We start from the raw sequence: 19261 nt of genomic DNA, 5'->3' as shown, positions 1-19261 counted from the left end.
AGTACTCATGAATGTTTTGACTCCGAAGAAGCAGTTGTTTGAACGGTAACAAGGTCAGTGTCAAGAGAAACCAAAGTTTTCACTGGTTTTGAACAATTTTTTTTTCCTCGAAGTATTCTGATTGCCAGAGCTTTCACCATACTGGAAGGAGCTCTGATTTCTGTCTTGTTCTCCATTATCAAATTGTTGGAAGTTTGGAGAATAGAATTTCAATTTTCACAATTAAATAAATATTCCTTGGAGCCTACTAGAAGCTATTTACATTGACCAGTATCATTAGACACCAAGCAAAATATAATTCTATGGTGCCTGGGATATTAGATTCTGAAACCAGCCTAAGTGTGCTGGCCAGTTACATCACTCCTCTTATTCAATTTATTCCTGTGTCTATGTATGGTTGGAAGCTACAATCAAAAACGTTGATTTTAAAGCCATAGACATTAATTGGATTACCTTGATGCTTAACTTTTATTCAGCTAAAGCTACTTCTTTGATTAAGCTAAAACCTGGTGCCTTACATCAATTATTAATTTTTAAAATTCATTCACAGGACAAGGGTGTCACTAGCCAGGCCAGCATTTACTGTCCAATGGGTAGTTGAGTCAACCACGTTGCTTTAGGCCTACTCACAAGTAGGCTAGATTGGGTAAGGATAGCATTCCTTCCCTAAAGGGCATTAGTGAACCAGCTGGATTTTTCCAACAAACAACAATGGATTCGTAGTCATTATTAGACTCCATTCAAGATTTTTATTGAATTCAAATTACACCATCTGCCGTGGCTGGATTTGAACCCAGGTCTCTGAATTAAGTCTGGCAATAACAACTCTAGGCCATTGCCTGCTGCTGTTTTAGTTTTAGATAGCCAATCCTCTTTATATATAACCTCCAACAATGAGCTAGTGTAACTAGCCTAATGTGTTCTTATCAAACACCTTTTGAAAACTTAAATGTATTACATCTGCTTGTTACAGATTGGGGCATTTTGGGGGTTAATGACTATTGCAAGTTTCCTGTTTTGCAAATACAATAGTGAGGCTGATTTGATTTGGCTGTCTGATCATTCAGTATTGTTGGAATGCTGCAAGATGCACATTGGAAGATTTACTTGACCTATCAAGTAAGGATGGTTGACCTTTGATACAGCCATACAAACTTTGAATCAGGGCTTAAATTTGGTGTTGTCAGAAACTTGGTTGGAGAAGCTAATTATCCTTTTTAAGGAACATGACCATGGTTGTATTGATTCATTCTTAGTTGGCCTTCAGAATGTGAATGCTGCTTTCTTGAACTGCTGCAATTGATGTTCTGTTGATATCCCTACTTTGCTAAAGAGAAAGAGGTGTTTCAGTATTTTAATCCAGTGACAACGAAAGAATGGCAACATATTTCCAAGATCAAGATGTTGAGTGGCTTGGAGGCAAATGTGCAGGTGGTGTTTATATCTGCTTCCCTTATCTTCGATAGATTTGGTTTGGTGCAGTGCTGTGAAAAGAGTCTTGAGGGCTTTTGCATTGCATCTTGTAGATGTACACACTGTTGATTGAGTGGTGATGGTGGAGTTGAAGATGATCTGCCAACCAAGTGGGTTGATTTAAGTTGGATGGTGTCAAGCATAAGAGTGTCAGGGGTGCATGATGGGAATGTTCCTTCAAACTCCTGCCCTGTACAGTGTAGTCAGGCTTGGAATTAGGAAGCTATTTCCTAACCTTTGAAATGCTTTTGTAAAAAAAGTGTTTATAGAATTTAACCAGTTCAGTTGCTAGGTAATAACAATACCAAGGATAAATGGGCATGTTCTCTTGCCACAGATGTCAAAACTACAATGGTAAGACCATTGAAGGTCATGGATTAATGGGTATATTCTCACTGCCTCTTGTTGATAGTCAATGCTGAGAACAGCTGTGACATGAACACTACATGCCATCTCAGACCTGGATACTGTCCAGGACTTTCTGCATTTGGATATGGACTGCTTCATCTATTATTTCCAGTTTAGGGACTCAGAAACCCAGGTAACATTCAAGACCTCTTGGTTCAATTCCCACAACAGGAGATGATTTTGGAGGGTGTTGCTAGCTGCCTTTCAGAAGGCAGTGGTGAGCTGTCTTGAACCACTGCAGTCCACCTGCTGTGGGTTAACCTACAGTGTCACTGGGTCAAAATCTTGAAATCCCAATCCCATGTGACAGTAAAGGAATGGTGCTATATTTCCAAGTCAGGATGGGAGTGGCTTGGACAGAAAACTTGCAACTAGTAGTGTTCCTATCTAGCTGCTGCCCTTCTAGATGGAAGTGGTTGTGCATTTGGCAGGTGCTGTTTGAGGATCTTTGGTGAATTTCTGGTGTATCTTGCAGATAATACACACTGCTACTACTAAACATCAAGGTGGAATGAATGGATGCTTATGGACATAGTGCCAATGCACTGTCCTGGATGGTATCAAGCACTAATCCAGGGGAATAAAGGAGTATTCCACCACACTCCTGACTCATGCCTTGTAGTCAATGGGTAGTCACAGTATTCATAGCCTCTGACCTGGTCATTGAAGCAGCTGAAGATGGTCAACCACTCAACTTTGTTCTACACGATGCACTAGTCAATTTATAGAACAAGACAAGCCTAGAATGCATCTACTAATCAATTAGAATAGGTGAATATGATCTGGTCAGAGTATTAAAATGAATCCTGAAACAATTATACATTAGTTCCTAAAGTCACCATAGTAGAACCTGCCAGATTGGGTCTAAGCAAATCTGAAGCATAGGTATTAGTTACTAAACACAATTTATTGCAGGTGAAGAGGTAATTACATCTGCTATGACCAGTAGAGTAAGGTGATTTGGAATGTCAATGCCATTAATCGTGCTGTGCTTCAAGGTGTCAATTATGGTTAAAAGATGACAAATTGCTGAAATAGACACCAGAGTGATGAACAAGTTGAAACATAGGATAAATTGACAATAGAGGGATGTGAACAGAGACAGCAAGAATCTACGTTGCGAAGCAAGCACTGCTGGCTTAGTGGTAGGTTTCATCATTTACATAATTCCCTTGTCAATGAATTGGTTAGGCCACTGTTGGAATATTGTTTGCAATTCTGGTCTCCTTCCTATCGGAAAGATGTTGTGAAACTTGAAAGGGTTCAGAAAAGATTTACAAGGATGTTGCCAGGGTTGGAGGATTTCAGCTATAGGGAGAGGCTGAACAGGCTGGGGCTGAGGGGTGACCTTAGAGGTTTACAAAATTATGAGTGGCATGGATAGGGTAAATAGGCAAAGTCTTTTCCCTTGGGTCAGGGAGTCCAGAACTAGAGAGCATAGGTTAAGGGTGAGAGGGGAAAGATAGAAGAGAGACCTAAGGGGCAACTTTTTCACACAGAGGGTGGTATGTGTAGGGAATAAGCTGCCAGAGAAAGTGGTGAAGGCTGGTACAATTGCAACATTTAAGAGGCATTTGGATGGCATCTGAATAGGAAGGGTTTGGAGGGATATGGGCCAGCAGCCTCACCTGCTTGCCCCCCCCAACCTACATTCCCAGTGAAGAATTTCATTACTGCCACCTCAATTTTCAATAAGGCTCACATGACTGTCAAATATAATTTCCCTCAAATGGAAGACCCATTATTTTTTATTTTTTCCTCCCTTTGTTTTAGACTTTCCCAGAATAGAAAAATATCCTTCCTTATTTTTCTAAATTCCGACAGATACAGACGCATCCTTTCTGAAATGAAAATCAAAACTGCACACAGTACTCCAGATGTGGTCTCACTGATGCCCTATACAAGTGTAGCAAAATCTTTACTTTCATATTCCACTCCGCATTCATAAAATATTCCACCCTTAATCTAAGCAGTCTTAGAATCCCCTTTTATCCTTTGAACAATATCCATTTGAGTGATTACAGCATAAAAATAAAACCCACTGGATTTAGATAAAGTTTACAAGTTCCATTTGATGCTGATTTTGCCTGCATATATTTTGTATTTAGCTCCATTGACCAATGGTTAATGGCAAAAGTAATCCTAGAATCTCAAGTGAAAAAACAAAAAATATTCAGACATGGTTTAATTGCTCAGAGCTTTTATTAGATTTTCTTTGGGTTTAAAGGAAATTCAACTGAAATATTTACCACTTTGGCTCCTGATATTAAGAGGAGAATTGCTGGATGGGACGTTATAGTGGAAGTAAAGATTTTCAAAACTACTGGACGTAGGTAAGAAGGGAAACATACCAAATAAATGTACATAATTTGACATACTGGAGCCTGTGCATTGAAATATTAAATAAATACCGAAGATAAATACAGTTCTTAGAAGGACAATGATTTCTTTTTAAAAAATTGTGTTTCCAAACAGTTGTTTGAAAATCATCCACAGAATCAGGTGGCAAACTTAAAATTAAGGTAGTCCAATTTTGATCAATACAAATTTAAAGGATAGGTCTAAAAAAACATTATGCACAGAATCTGGATTTCTAAACTGCTATTCCCCCACCCCTTCATGGAATTCTTCATAAACTTAATTAAAACAAGGGAAACCCATTTTCAATACTGGAAAACACTGTCCATTTAGAAAGCCCACAGAGCTCAAACAAATATACATTGTTATTGAATGTTTACTAATCTTCCCCCATGAAGAAAGGCTTCAAGTGCAGAAACCACATCTAGGCTCTATTACATATACAAATACATACATAAATATATTACATACAACAGCAAATCAAAAGCAGGCAACTGTCACATTTAAGGTACGTTAAGATTTTAGCTCCCCCCACAACACAGACATTTGGCCAACTAGTTTTCTTCCCTCTTATTAGAAGGGGGCAATAACTTGCAGTTTAGTTACCCCAGTACGGGGAGTTGCCATAGTTGGGCTTGTTAACCTGAGACTTCTGTGGTATGCTGTTCTGCTGATTGCGTTGTCCAGATCCACCCTGCAAGTCAAAATAGAATTTAGAAGTTTAAGGAGTGATCTGGTCAAAGTCTTCAAGATATTAACTGGAAAAGATAGGGAAGCCAAACAAACTATTTCTACTGATTCGGAATTCTAGAACTGGGGGACACAGTTTTTTTTTTAAAATGTACGACCAGACCGTTCAGGTGTTTGGAATGGGTGCTATATCAGTTGTAATTTAAGCAAAGTATTTAAGGGATATGGGCCAAAGACAGGAACATCAAGTTTGGCAACAGATCACGATCTCTAAGTGGTACAACAGCCTGAATGGCCTACTCATGTTTGTTTAGTTGGGAAGGGCACAGTGCAGGGCCCCTAGTGTGGAAACAGGCTATGAAAAGTATAGAACGTGGGGAAATAGATGACACCTTGAAAGAAAACGTCCATATCATGGAGGAAAAAGTGCTGGATACCTTGATACTTATTAGATGGATGTATCCCCAGGACTCATCAGGTGTACCCTCGTGCTCTGACAAGCTAGGGAAGTGATTGACGGGTCCTATGCTGAGGTATTTGTATCATCGATAGTCACAGGTGAGGTGCGGAAAGACTAGAAGTTGGCTAACGTGGTTATAATTGTTTAAAAACAGTGCTAAGAACAAGCGGGACTAGAGACTGGTGAGCCTGACATCAGTGGTGGGTAAGTTGTTGGAGAAAATCCTGAGGGACAGGATTTACATGTGGAAAGGCAAGGACGATTAGGGATAATCAACATGGCTTTGTGCATGGCAAATAGTGTCTCACTAATTTGATTGAGTTTTTTGAAAAAGTAACAAAGGATTGATGAGGGCAGAGCAGTGGACAAGATCTATATGGACTTCAGTAAGGCATTAGACAAGCTTCCCCATGAGAGAGTGGTTAGCAAGGTTAGATCTCATGGAATACAGGGAGAACTGTACTGGCTCAAAAGGTATTAGATAGAGGATGGTGGAGGGTTTTTTCCTCAGACTGGAGGCCTGTGACCAGTGGAGTACCACAAGTATCGGTGCTGGGTACACTACTGTTCATCATTTATATACAGGATTTGGATATGAACATAGGAGGTATAGTAAATAAGTGTGCAGATGACACCAAAATTGGGGTTGTAATGGACAGTGAAGGTTCCCCCAAATTACAAAGAATCAGAGTCCAGAACTAGACAGGTTTAGGGTGAGGGGGAAGATATGAAAGAGACGCAAGGGGCAACCTTTTCACAGAGGGTGGTACGTGTATGGAATGAGCTGCCAGAGGAAGTGGTGGAGGCTAGTACAATTGCAACATTTAAAAAGGCATCTGGATGGGTATATGAATAGGAAGGGTTTAGAGGGATATGGGCCAAGTGCTGGCCAATGAGATAGATTAGGTTGGGATATTTGGTCAGTATGGATAGGTTGGACCGAAGGGTCTGTTTCCATGCTGTAAGCCTCTATGACACAATTTGGCCCAACTAGCCCACACTGATCCTCTGAAGAATATCCCACCCAGACCCATTCCCCTACCCGATTACTCTACATTTCCCCTAGTTAGTGGACCTAGCCTACACATTCCACAGCATATGGCCAATTCACTTCATCTGCACATCTTTGGATTGTGGGAGGAAACCAGAGCACCCAGATACATGAAGACTGTGCAGAGACACAGTTGCCAGAGTCTGGAATCGAACCTGGGTCCCTGGCACTGAGGCAGCAGTGCTACCAATGAGCTGCCACGCTGCCCTTAATATTTACAGTCAAAATTTGAGTCACTTTAATCGTCCAAGTAAAATTAATCTTAATTGTCACAATTTTCTCTCACCCAAAGTTACTTCATTTTGCAGGATGGTTAATCCACAGTTTCTGTCAATGAAATAACAGAACATGGATTGGAGGTTACAATCAGATCTTACTGAATGGCAGAGCAGACTGGGGGGAACTAAATGGCTTACACCAGCTCCTAATTTCATATGTCTGTATCTTGATGAATGGATGTTCTCAAGTCATGCCAAATCTTGAAAGCAGGCCTCTGCAATACATTGAAACATTCAAAGAAAGCACAGCTACACCCAATCTTATTTATCAAATTATATGACAAGCAGTTCAGACAAATAGAGAATAATTTTAAAAGAAATCAACTAAAGAGTCAAACACAAATAGGCTATTTAGAACTGAACTAGATCATACCATGCAATAACATCTGGTCCCAGTGGACATTGCCTATTTGCATTTTCAGAGTGATTTGTCGAAGTTTAAAAAAATTGAGGCGCATGAAAAGGTCATGTCCATGTCAAGTTAGATACAAAATATTTTTAAGTTAAAGTTATAAGCTGTGATAATTTGTTTTAAAGATCACAGGAAGGTAGAAAACAGGAACCTTTAAGGATTATTAGGATCTTTTGTTAAAAAAGCAAAAGCTTGTATATTGACAGCAAAATTTAAGTGTCAACAATGCCAAACTTAGATATGACAAAACTAATGGACTAATTCAAAACTAATTCAAAACTAATGGACAGAATTCTAAAAGGTGACAAAGAAAGTTTTGAGGAGGACATGAAGGGCAACTTTGTTTTCTTAAAAAAAAAGAGTGGGTTGTATGTGGAATGAACCGCCAGAGGAAGTGGTGGGAAGTGTTTCAACATTTAAAAGACATTCGGATAAGTCCACAAATAGGAAAGGTTTAGAGGGATATGGGCCAAACACAGGCAGTTGGAATTAGTTTAGTTTGGATTACTTGGACCAAAGGGTCTGTTTTCAACATGTATGACTGACTAACTGCACTGGAGCACAGAAGAATGGGTTGGCCAAAACAGGTTTAGAAGAGTACATTCTGGCAGAAAACGACATACAAAATGGCAAATATTTAAAGACAGCAAGGTCAGTGAGTTAATGTGTACAGCACTTTAAATCTAACAGGACATATAGTCAGCAAATCACATGGGATCTTGGCTTTTATAGGAGAAAATGAGTATTAAAGTAGGGAAACAATGCCAAACATTTGTAAAGCTAATTAGCCAAATTGCAGCCAGCTCTGGTCTCCACAATTGATGAAAGATGGAAAGCCCTCAAATGCATAGAGGAGATTTAACACAATGGTTCTAACAATGAAAACCTTGAGCTATTGATTAGGTTGGAATAATTGGAGCTGTTCGCCTGGGGTGAAGGAGGTGGAATCTGAAACAGATGCACTCAAACAGGTGTATTAGATTAACAAATTTGGACATGGAAAAGCTAGTGGAAGGATTAAGATTTTGCACTTAAAACAGAAGGGAGCAAGGAAGAATGCTTTCATAAACAAAGGTGGAAAGTCTTCACCTGCAAAGGTATTGCAAGTGGATATTAACAATAGTTTCAAAGATTGGATGGACATTGAGGGGTGTAGTGCTATAGGGATAGAGCAAGAGAATGGGACTGACTGGATTGCTTAGATTTGGTGGTACTTTAACGTCAATGGCAGTCTCACAAACCCCAACCTGAGCTCAGCTCTTTCATCCACATTTGGAACAAGGCTATAACAAGCACGGGAACCAAGTAACCTTGGAACTTAAACTGGGCAATGAGTAGCATATTCTTGTGCAAGTGCCACGTGATAGGTCTCTTCACTCTGCTAATTGCCAGCAGTAGACACTGCCTCTCACAATTGTACACATATGCTTATAGTTGTGCATGCAGAATTCCAATGCTGTTACATGCAAAGGCAAAACTCCATACTGAAACTGCTTCCAGGAAATGAGTCAAGTGAGGATATTTTTCATCTTAATTGCGATGAACTCTATTTACTAAAGGATGGCATTTGCAATGCTTACAACCACAGAAGGACACAGAGATGGATAATTCATTTCACACTTCTGGCTGAAGATAGCTGGAAAGCTTTTGACCTGATTGGTTGAGGAGCCCTGCATGTCAGCACAAACTATGAGGACATTTGTCAAGTCTCCTTCTCCTGTCACATGTTTATCATTCACCATTCAAAAGTGCATATGACAAGACTGCAGAGCTTTGATCTGGACTGCTGTTATTTGTAGGATCACTCAGCTTCATTGACAGCACGCTTGCCTCTGCTGTCTGCTATGCAAGCAATTCAGTAATGTAACTGCAGTGATGACATTTTAAGCTGTGCCCAGGTTTTCCTGCACTCTCGAGAAAGGTTTGATGTAGTTGAAGGGAAATACCAGGTTGAAAGACTGAATTTTTCATAAAGATGCTTTAAAACCATGTCTACTCCAATATAAAAGCTCATTATCTGTATCACTTTGAAAAAGTGTACATTTCTGTCAGAATGTTTTGCATTTTTACCTGATTATCCTGTTGCAGGTGATGATGTAGCATTTGAGTGTGAGGCTGCTGGTGAGCTGACACAATGTGCAAAAACGGTGGAGCATACCCTGCAGCTGCACCAGGGTTTAAGGTTCCCGTTGCTCCAAGTGCTGATGGCAGATTGAACGGTGGCGGCGTACCAGCATGAAATCCCTGTTTGTCAAAAGACTACAGAAAATGAAAAACTATCAAACTAAAACCATGGTTTTTGGCAGTTCAGAATATCAGCAACTTTGAAGGGTTAATTACATGAAATAATAATGTTGCAAAATGCAAATATTCATTGCGCACAACTGATCAGCCACAAGCAAAAGAAAAAAATCTTGATATATGCAGGGCTCCTTCTCAATATCCAAATTCTTGCGACATGGCTCCTTAAGCCTCACTTCTTGAAGTTTTCATGCCGTTAAAAACCATCTAGAAATTCTGACTCAAGTTTCTGATAACTTCATCTGAAACACTGAGCAGAGTGAGAAATTGAAAGCAAATGCATTGTTGCCTCCCTCGTCATGAACTCCTAGACATCTTGGTTCCAATACAGCACATTCTTAGATTATAATAAAATAGTCATTGGGCCATTTCAAGCCCCACCCCACCCATTCTAATTTTTGTGAATATAGTCCTGATCAACAGGAATCAGTTTGGCAAACCTTTATTGCAGTCCCTCCATAGCTAGAACATCATTCCTCAAATGAGATCAAAACTGCACACAATTTTCAAGGCAAGGCCTTACCAAGGTGCTGTACAATTGCACGAGATATATCACTTTATAATCTGCTCATTATGAAGACCAACAAACAGTTTGCTTTCTTTATCACCTCGTGCACATGCATCCTCACATGCAGTGACTAGTAGGACATCCTGTTTTGCTAGCAAGTGGATAAGGAATAATTTCACATTATGCCTATTCTGCCATTCATTTCCTCACTCACTTGTCCAAATCATAGCAAAGCTTCACTACATCCTCCTCACACTTCATTCTCCCACCCAATTCATTTATAGCTTGAATTAAAATGGGGTGGCAATTGCTCACCAGAGAGCAAAATGGTCTTGCTTACAAGTCTGTTGACTTGTAATGTTGTTAGTTCTGGTAGCTGTCAAGAGTGTGGTGCTGGAAAAGCACAGGTCAGGCAGCATCCAAGGAGCAGGAGAATCAACGTTTCACACATAAGCCCTTCATCAGGAATGAGTCTTTTCGGCTGGGGTGGGGGGCTCGGGGGAAGGTAGCCGAGAATGCAATAGGTAGATGAAGGTTGGTGGAAAGGCGATAGGTTGGAGCGGACAGATGGGAAAGACAATGGACAGGTCAAGAGGGCAGCACCGAGTTGGAGGCTCAGGACTAAGGTTTTTGGAAGGGGGGGGTGGGGAAGAGAAAAGATGAAATGAGGTAATGGCGAAATCCACATTAATCCAGTGTGGTTGCAGGGTCCCAAGGTGGAAGATAAGGTGTTATTCCTTCAGGTGTCAGGTGGTTAGGGGTTGGCAATGCAGACAGCCTTTCCCTTGGTGGAGTGGGAGGGGGAGCTAAAAAGTGTTCAGCAACGGGGGCAGTGGTTGGTGCAGGTCCCAGAGATGTCCTCTGAAACGATCTGCAAATTGGTGTCCTGTCTCCCAAATGTAGAGGGGGCCACATCAGGTGCAATGGATACAGTGGATGACATTAGTGGAGCAACAGGTAAATTTCAGATGTGCAAAGATCCTTTGGAGTCTTGAACTGGGGGTGGGGGGAGCGCGAGCCGCGAGGGGGGAAGCGAGAGCGCGAGCCGCGAGGGGGGAAGCGAGAGCGCGAGCCGCGAGGGGGGAAGCGAGAGCGCGAGCCGCGAGGGGGGAAGCGAGAGCGCGAGCCGCGAGGGGGGAAGCGAGAGCGCGAGCCGCGAGGGGGGAAGCGAGAGCGCGAGCCGCGAGGGGGGAAGCGAGAGCGCGAGCCGCGAGGGGGGAAGCGAGAGCGCGAGCCGCGAGGGGGGAAGCGAGAGCGCGAGCCGCGAGGGGGGAAGCGAGAGCGCGAGCCGCGAGGGGGGAAGCGAGAGCGCGAGCCGCGAGGGGGGAAGCGAGAGCGCGAGCCGCGAGGGGGGAAGCGAGAGCGCGAGCCGCGAGGGGGGAAGCGAGAGCGCGAGCCGCGAGGGGGGAAGCGAGAGCGCGAGCCGCGAGGGGGGAAGCGAGAGCGCGAGCCGCGAGGGGGGAAGCGAGAGCGCGAGCCGCGAGGGGGGAAGCGAGAGCGCGAGCCGCGAGGGGGGAAGCGAGAGCGCGAGCCGCGAGGGGGGAAGCGAGAGCGCGAGCCGCGAGGGGGGAAGCGAGAGCGCGAGCCGCGAGGGGGGAAGCGAGAGCGCGAGCCGCGAGGGGGGAAGCGAGAGCGCGAGCCGCGAGGGGGGAAGCGAGAGCGCGAGCCGCGAGGGGGGAAGCGAGAGCGCGAGCCGCGAGGGGGGAAGCGAGAGCGCGAGCCGCGAGGGGGGAAGCGAGAGCGCGAGCCGCGAGGGGGGAAGCGAGAGCGCGAGCCGCGAGGGGGGAAGCGAGAGCGCGAGCCGCGAGGGGGGAAGCGAGAGCGCGAGCCGCGAGGGGGGAAGCGAGAGCGCGAGCCGCGAGGGGGGAAGCGAGAGCGCGAGCCGCGAGGGGGGAAGCGAGAGCGCGAGCCGCGAGGGGGGAAGCGAGAGCGCGAGCCGCGAGGGGGGAAGCGAGAGCGCGAGCCGCGAGGGGGGAAGCGAGAGCGCGAGCCGCGAGGGGGGAAGCGAGAGCGCGAGCCGCGAGGGGGGAAGCGAGAGCGCGAGCCGCGAGGGGGGAAGCGAGAGCGCGAGCCGCGAGGGGGGAAGCGAGAGCGCGAGCCGCGAGGGGGGAAGCGAGAGCGCGAGCCGCGAGGGGGGAAGCGAGAGCGCGAGCCGCGAGGGGGGAAGCGAGAGCGCGAGCCGCGAGGGGGGAAGCGAGAGCGCGAGCCGCGAGGGGGGAAGCGAGAGCGCGAGCCGCGAGGGGGGAAGCGAGAGCGCGAGCCGCGAGGGGGGAAGCGAGAGCGCGAGCCGCGAGGGGGGAAGCGAGAGCGCGAGCCGCGAGGGGGGAAGCGAGAGCGCGAGCCGCGAGGGGGGAAGCGAGAGCGCGAGCCGCGAGGGGGGAAGCGAGAGCGCGAGCCGCGAGGGGGGAAGCGAGAGCGCGAGCCGCGAGGGGGGAAGCGAGAGCGCGAGCCGCGAGGGGGGAAGCGAGAGCGCGAGCCGCGAGGGGGGAAGCGAGAGCGCGAGCCGCGAGGGGGGAAGCGAGAGCGCGAGCCGCGAGGGGGGAAGCGAGAGCGCGAGCCGCGAGGGGGGAAGCGAGAGCGCGAGCCGCGAGGGGGGAAGCGAGAGCGCGAGCCGCGAGGGGGGAAGCGAGAGCGCGAGCCGCGAGGGGGGAAGCGAGAGCGCGAGCCGCGAGGGGGGAAGCGAGAGCGCGAGCCGCGAGGGGGGAAGCGAGAGCGCGAGCCGCGAGGGGGGAAGCGAGAGCGCGAGCCGCGAGGGGGGAAGCGAGAGCGCGAGCCGCGAGGGGGGAAGCGAGAGCGCGAGCCGCGAGGGGGGAAGCGAGAGCGCGAGCCGCGAGGGGGGAAGCGAGAGCGCGAGCCGCGAGGGGGGAAGCGAGAGCGCGAGCCGCGAGGGGGGAAGCGAGAGCGCGAGCCGCGAGGGGGGAAGCGAGAGCGCGAGCCGCGAGGGGGGAAGCGAGAGCGCGAGCCGCGAGGGGGGAAGCGAGAGCGCGAGCCGCGAGGGGGGAAGCGAGAGCGCGAGCCGCGAGGGGGGAAGCGAGAGCGCGAGCCGCGAGGGGGGAAGCGAGAGCGCGAGCCGCGAGGGGGGAAGCGAGAGCGCGAGCCGCGAGGGGGGAAGCGAGAGCGCGAGCCGCGAGGGGGGAAGCGAGAGCGCGAGCCGCGAGGGGGGAAGCGAGAGCGCGAGCCGCGAGGGGGGAAGCGAGAGCGCGAGCCGCGAGGGGGGAAGCGAGAGCGCGAGCCGCGAGGGGGGAAGCGAGAGCGCGAGCCGCGAGGGGGGAAGCGAGAGCGCGAGCCGCGAGGGGGGAAGCGAGAGCGCGAGCCGCGAGGGGGGAAGCGAGAGCGCGAGCCGCGAGGGGGGAAGCGAGAGCGCGAGCCGCGAGGGGGGAAGCGAGAGCGCGAGCCGCGAGGGGGGAAGCGAGAGCGCGAGCCGCGAGGGGGGAAGCGAGAGCGCGAGCCGCGAGGGGGGAAGCGAGAGCGCGAGCCGCGAGGGGGGAAGCGAGAGCGGACGAGAGAGAGGTGGGGAAGAGAGCGGACGAGAGAGAGGTGGGGAAGAGAGAGAGAGAGGGGAGGGTGGGGAAGAGAGAGAAAAAATGAGAGAGAGAGAACGAGAAGAGAGAGGGGGGGGGGGAAAAGAGAGAAAGAGAGAGAGAAAGAATGACAAGGGTGCCTTTGAAATGTTGATAGGGGTGGGGAGGGAAACATATTCCTACTGGTGGAGTTTGAGTTCTGGCAGCTGTCCACTTCAGCCAAATGGTCACTCTTAGATCATGCTATTTGGAATGGAATTTACCTTAACTGGTTATTTTATCTTTACCTTCTCAAGCTTTATTTATAATGATTTTTATGTTGGATTTTATAAGTACACAACCCAATTTATATGAAGCATTTTAAATAACACTGACTCAAGCTTACACCACTCAGAAAAAGAGTGTTAAGACTAAAAAACATTCATCTCTAGAGTTCCCATTCTTACCAAATTCGAAAACTTCCTACTCAGTTCACGTTATAATCTGTAGTTAAGCATAATCCGGGTGTTGTACAACCATGTGTTGCTTCTTGTTTTAAGTTATCCAGCAAAATCATGCAAACAGTCTTAGTTGGCAGAATGAAATGTTTTGAGAGTGACAAACAGTCCATTTTACACAATGGACAACTGATATAAGTGAGGAACAAGAGAAAAAAAATCAACAGAACATAAATTATATGCCAATTGTTTTGATGTTCATTTTGTTGCTAAGGACTAATTTCACTCCCATTCGCTTTCAAAAGAGCTGTAAATCTCAATGGAGAACTCAGCAAATACAGATGTTGGCAATCCTCTGAATGACTAGCATAAGCAAAAATAAACAAGCATTCACCTGAGTCTTGTAGACTGAGCCAGTCATATCAGGAACAAGGTTAGAAGAGTTCACTGAAATACCTGTAATATAATAATTAATTCACTGTGATAATCAATAGTTAAGTCAATTACAGAAAATATTTTCACTTTAAAAAGATACTTTTCTCACTAGCCTGTAGATGAAGCCATTCGTAAGCTACTCCAAATTTTAACATTAAACAGAAGCTCTCAGCACAAGTGCATAAGTACAGGTAGATGATATTGGAGGCAATGTGGATAAATAATCCGTCGTGATTTGTAGTAATTCAGTTAAGCTCCTTTTCTCGAAGGAGTTAGAACTAAGTTAAACAGTCCAAAAAGAATACAGCTCTACACAGCTTTTGTCAAATGGTCAGTGCAGAAGCTTTTATCCTTGATAGGGAATGAAAACTCTGGAGGCAGGCAGACCTCATGAAAATGGAAGTTTATTCATGCAGAAACCAGTTAAAACAAGGAGGGTCAAAGGATCTTCTGAATCCAGCCTCAACATACAAACTCAATTATTCGCTAATTTTTGACTCCGATCAGAAGATAGATTAACAACACACCAACATATAGTATTAGTAAGTAGTATTTTATGCATTTCTGTATTACAATGATTATATACAATGTAACTACAGTCATTGCCTTCTAGTCCATAGATCTAATTAGTGACAGACACCCATTTGACCAAACTCAGCTGCCTATGATCTCATGGTCTTTAAACAGACTATAATCTCTAGGCCTTGGGATTTTTCTATGCATTCTGTTCATTCGCATTCCAAGATTTGTTGATATACTCTCAGGCTAGTTTTATCTGTAGAGACAGGTTGAATTTGATTTAATCTCACGTGATGTCTTTATTAAATTCAGTCATTACTCTTATGTTGCCCACTGTCTTCATGATGCATGCAAAAATATAAATCAGTTTCAACTAGCTTCTGTAAGATTTGTAATGTGGGTTTTTGTTAGGAAGCTGGTTATAAAGTGTAAGGTTAAATACAGTTTTTCCTACTCAGTACTTTGGGCTGTAAGCAATCTATTTTGTTCAGGGCACAGGATAGTTCTTGAAATTAATTAACTTTCACATCTAGCTCTAAATGCTTTTTCTTTACTACTTATTAAGCATTCATTATTTTTTTTTTAATGCCTTAACTATCCTTTAACTATCCTTAGGATTTCCAAGGGAAATTCTAACTAGGACCTATTGCAGAGTAATTCTTTCAGAGAAACAATTACAAAATAACTATTGTCCTGGTAATGACATAAGGTGGTGACTGGACTTATCCTGTGCTTGGTGTCCATTCATTCACTGGTCAATTACTTTTCCATTAAGGAGGGCTAGAATTAGTTACTGGTCTACTTTAGAGACAGACCCTTATCAGTATTGTCTGGAATGGGGTGGAACAGACTGTTAGCCTTAGTTAGGCGAAAGTGAGGACTGCAGATGCTGGAAATCAGTCTAGATTAGAATGGTGCTGGAAAAGCACAGGTCAGGCAACATCTGAGGAGCAGGAAAAATTGACATTTCGGACAAAAGCTTAAATGAAGGGCTTTGGCCCGCAACGTTGATTTTACTGCTCCTTATTTACCTCCTGTCAGTCATCTTTTGTTTTAAGTCCAAGGCAGGCAGCCTCTTTTTGTTTGTCACCCATTTTGAGAGCGCAGACATTGGGCCATTTTGTTATAAACATGTATAAAACACCCCTACATAGTCCTTAGGCAAAGAGTTCCTTTACATAGAGAACTTAGTTAATTACCACTGGGCCTCTAATAAAAGGCACTATGATCTACATACATTGTAAGAGATTACCAGGGCAAATCAGTCTTTCCTGCCAAATCCAATAACCATCTATACCTGCATTAAAAATTGGAGGTCCCACACTGTCCAAGTCCACTTCAATTCATTCTCAAACAATTTCGTTATCTCCAACTCTCGACAGTTCAGTAATACTACCTCCTTCCTTCCATCAAAGTTTGGCTAACAGCAGAGATATACAAAGATAACATTGTTCTGATCTCCTGCCCCATAATCGCTGCACACTAAGCACTGGGGTCCAACAATCTAGCTTAATAACCTAGCATGATGCAAGTTAACCACTATAACATATCATCTGCTCACATTGCAGAGTGTCATTTTTCCAACAAACTAGTTATCTTGGTTAGAAGTCCTGGTTAGAAGAAGTGCAATACATATCTGTTACACATTTCTCCAATTAACAATGATAACCATCCCCATAGACAGAGCATGCCAGATTACATGGCATGTGGTAGTTAGAAGACTCACTATACTAAATGGCACCAACCCATCAGCCTTACCTTTCCCTGGTCCAGCTGCAGCTGATTTGGTTTGTGCTTGAGTAGACCCACTATAGGCACCTTTGCTGTAATCTCCAGCTCCACCCCCTTGGTTTAAATCCTCATAACCTGTCAATCAAGAACAAAGTTAGACTATAGAATTTCTATTGCACAACCTTACTTTCACCGTGCCTTTCTGCAAATTATTCTATCTTCACTATAAAAGGTGCACTGCAGCTTCAAGTCTACAAACACCAACTGTTCTCTTAAGTATCACAACAGCATCTCTCGTGCCAGCCTGTTGAGGCTTGTCATGTCAGGCACGTGAGCAGCAATGGTCAAGAAGCAAAACGTCTATCTCCATATATTAGCTTTAGTACCACAGAACATCCAGAGAAACTTTGAACAATCAGATTAAGATAGTTTAAAAAAAACAAAACAAATTTGAAGTATTTTGAAAATGGGTTTTAAATTGAAAACTTCCAAAAATCTAAGGTTTTCTAAAAAATTTCTAAAATTAAGTCAGATTTGTAATTCTAGCTTGCGCAACTAACAGCTCACAAATTGCCATAGTTATCAAAAGAGACTAAGGAATCAAACATCTTCCTATTCAAAGTTTCAACTTTCAAAATTTCAGAAACATCTACCTGATACATGAACCAGTGAGACATTTAAAACAATGTCCAGAATCTAGTCTCCTAGCCAGTAATCAACTCATCAGCTCACAATAACATTTCAAATTCAACTGGGTACAGACTACATTTTGGTGGTGACTCTAATTCTTCACTGGGAGATGAGACAGTAGATTAAATTAGCATGAACGCTGTTAGAGAATAAAATTAAATCAAACATCAGCAAATGTAATAACACCTTAAAAAGACCTACCTACCAATTGCCACTCCCTGTACCCTTGCATATTTTTCAAGCATTTATTCAAAAACCCTTTAAAATCTATTATTGTCTACTTCAGGTTAGATGTTAATAACAAAAGTTAAACCTCCAGCAGATACACAAATTCAGGAATAGGAGTTACAATTCCAGTTGATAGACAAGTCAGATTCCAGAATAAAACCTACCTTGATTGTTTTGTTGTTAAACCTCCGTAGTCTCATGAATATATAATCATATTTTTATGACTAAGTTGTGACAAAAAAAACAAGCCAAGCTATATTTACAAAGATCCCAACTAACATTAAAACAAAAGTTCAACCAATTACCCAATGTTATCCACTACAGAGTCTCCAGCTTAGAGAAATTATATTCCTGCTTCAATTCTAAGATAGTTGTTGTGGTTCTGTTCGCCGAGCTGGGAATTTGTCTTGCAAACGTTTCGTCCCCTGTCTAGGTGACATCCTCAGTGCTTGGGAGCCTGCTGTGAAGCGCTTCTGTGCTGTTTCCTCCGGCATTTATAGTGGCCCGTCTCTGCCGCTTCCGGTTGTCAGTTTGAGCTGTCCGCTGTAGTGGCCGGTATGTTGGGTCCAGGTCGATGTGTTTGTTGATAGAGTCTTTCCTGCCATATCCAATAACCATCTATACCTGCATTAAAAATTGGAGGTCCCACACTGTCCAAGTCCACTTCAATCCTGATGTATAGTAGTGTGGCTAGTCCTTTGGGTTGCGGCATGTCCTCGTTCCGTAGACAACGGAACGAGGACATGCCGCAACCCAAAGGACTAGCCACACTACCATACATCAGGAGCATTTCTGAACTGACAGCCAGACTACTGCGACCACTAGGACTCATAACAGCACACAAACCAACAGCCACGCTCAGACAACAACTCACCAGAATGAAGGACCCGATACCCAACATGAGCAAACCTAATGTAGTGTACAAAATCCCATGCAAGGACTGCACAAAACACTACATAGGATAAACAGGAAGACAGTTAACGATCCGTATACATGAACACCAACTAGCCACGAAACAACACGACCAGCTATCCTTAGTAGCCACACACACAGACGACAAGCAACATGACTTCGACTGGGGCAACACTACCATTATAGGGCAAGCCAAACGGAGAACAGCCAGGGAATTCCTAGACGCATGGCACTCATCCACAGACTCTATCAACAAACACATCGACCTGGACCCAATATACCGACCACTGCAGCAGACAGCTCGAACTGACAACCGGAAGCGGCAGAGACGGGCCACTATAAATGCCGGAGGAAACAGCACAGAAGCGCTTCACAGAAGGCTCCCAAGCACTGAGGATGTCACCTAGACAGGGGACGAAACGTTTGCAAGACAAATTCCCAGCTCGGCGAACAGAACCACAACAACGAGCACCCAAGCTACAAATCTTCTCCCAAACTTTGAATTCTAAGATAGTATTTAGCTGCTTCCTTCTAGTTTCTTTCATGAACGGTCATGATAATGTCATAATTCTGACGTTATAACCAGTAAAAGTTCAAGTCAATTTCTTTCTAGCCCAACTATTGTTGCTACGTTATGACAGCTGAAGTATGTGAAAGCAAGGCCAAATGGACTAAGCTAACAGAACTCAGCTTCTGTAAACTTAAAATTTTTTTTAAAAGTGTCATGGAGATAGAGCAATCTTGTACTTGAATGGAGACTGTGTGCAAGAGTCTGAGGAAACTAATGGATAATGTATTTAAGATTCCAGTTATAAACCCCCCCCCCAAAAAAAGTATAAACACAGATAT

General features: G+C 44.9%; 1 protein-coding gene across 5 annotated transcripts in view; it reads right to left on the bottom strand.

Annotated features, from left to right (window-relative positions):
• Positions 1 to 4059: 4059 nt before the first annotated feature.
• ubap2a (ubiquitin associated protein 2a) overlaps positions 4060 to 19261 on the bottom strand; it is a 114272-nt gene continuing 99070 nt past the window's right edge. For all 5 annotated transcript variants that reach the window (XM_072572817.1, XM_072572827.1, XM_072572835.1 and 2 more), the window contains exons 25-28: positions 16610 to 16717; positions 14292 to 14353; positions 9201 to 9389; positions 4060 to 4933 (exon numbers count right to left, since the gene is read on the bottom strand). In XM_072572817.1, coding sequence (XP_072428918.1) covers positions 4838 to 4933; positions 9201 to 9389; positions 14292 to 14353; positions 16610 to 16717 — 455 coding nt within the window. In that variant the 3' untranslated portion in view covers positions 4060 to 4837. The remainder of the gene's footprint in view (positions 4934 to 9200; positions 9390 to 14291; positions 14354 to 16609; positions 16718 to 19261) is intronic.

This window comes from Chiloscyllium punctatum, chromosome 1 (assembly GCF_047496795.1).
Source record: "Chiloscyllium punctatum isolate Juve2018m chromosome 1, sChiPun1.3, whole genome shotgun sequence".
NCBI classification, from domain to species: domain Eukaryota; kingdom Metazoa; phylum Chordata; class Chondrichthyes; order Orectolobiformes; family Hemiscylliidae; genus Chiloscyllium; species Chiloscyllium punctatum.
This window is presented reverse-complemented; position numbering and strand designations above follow the sequence as displayed.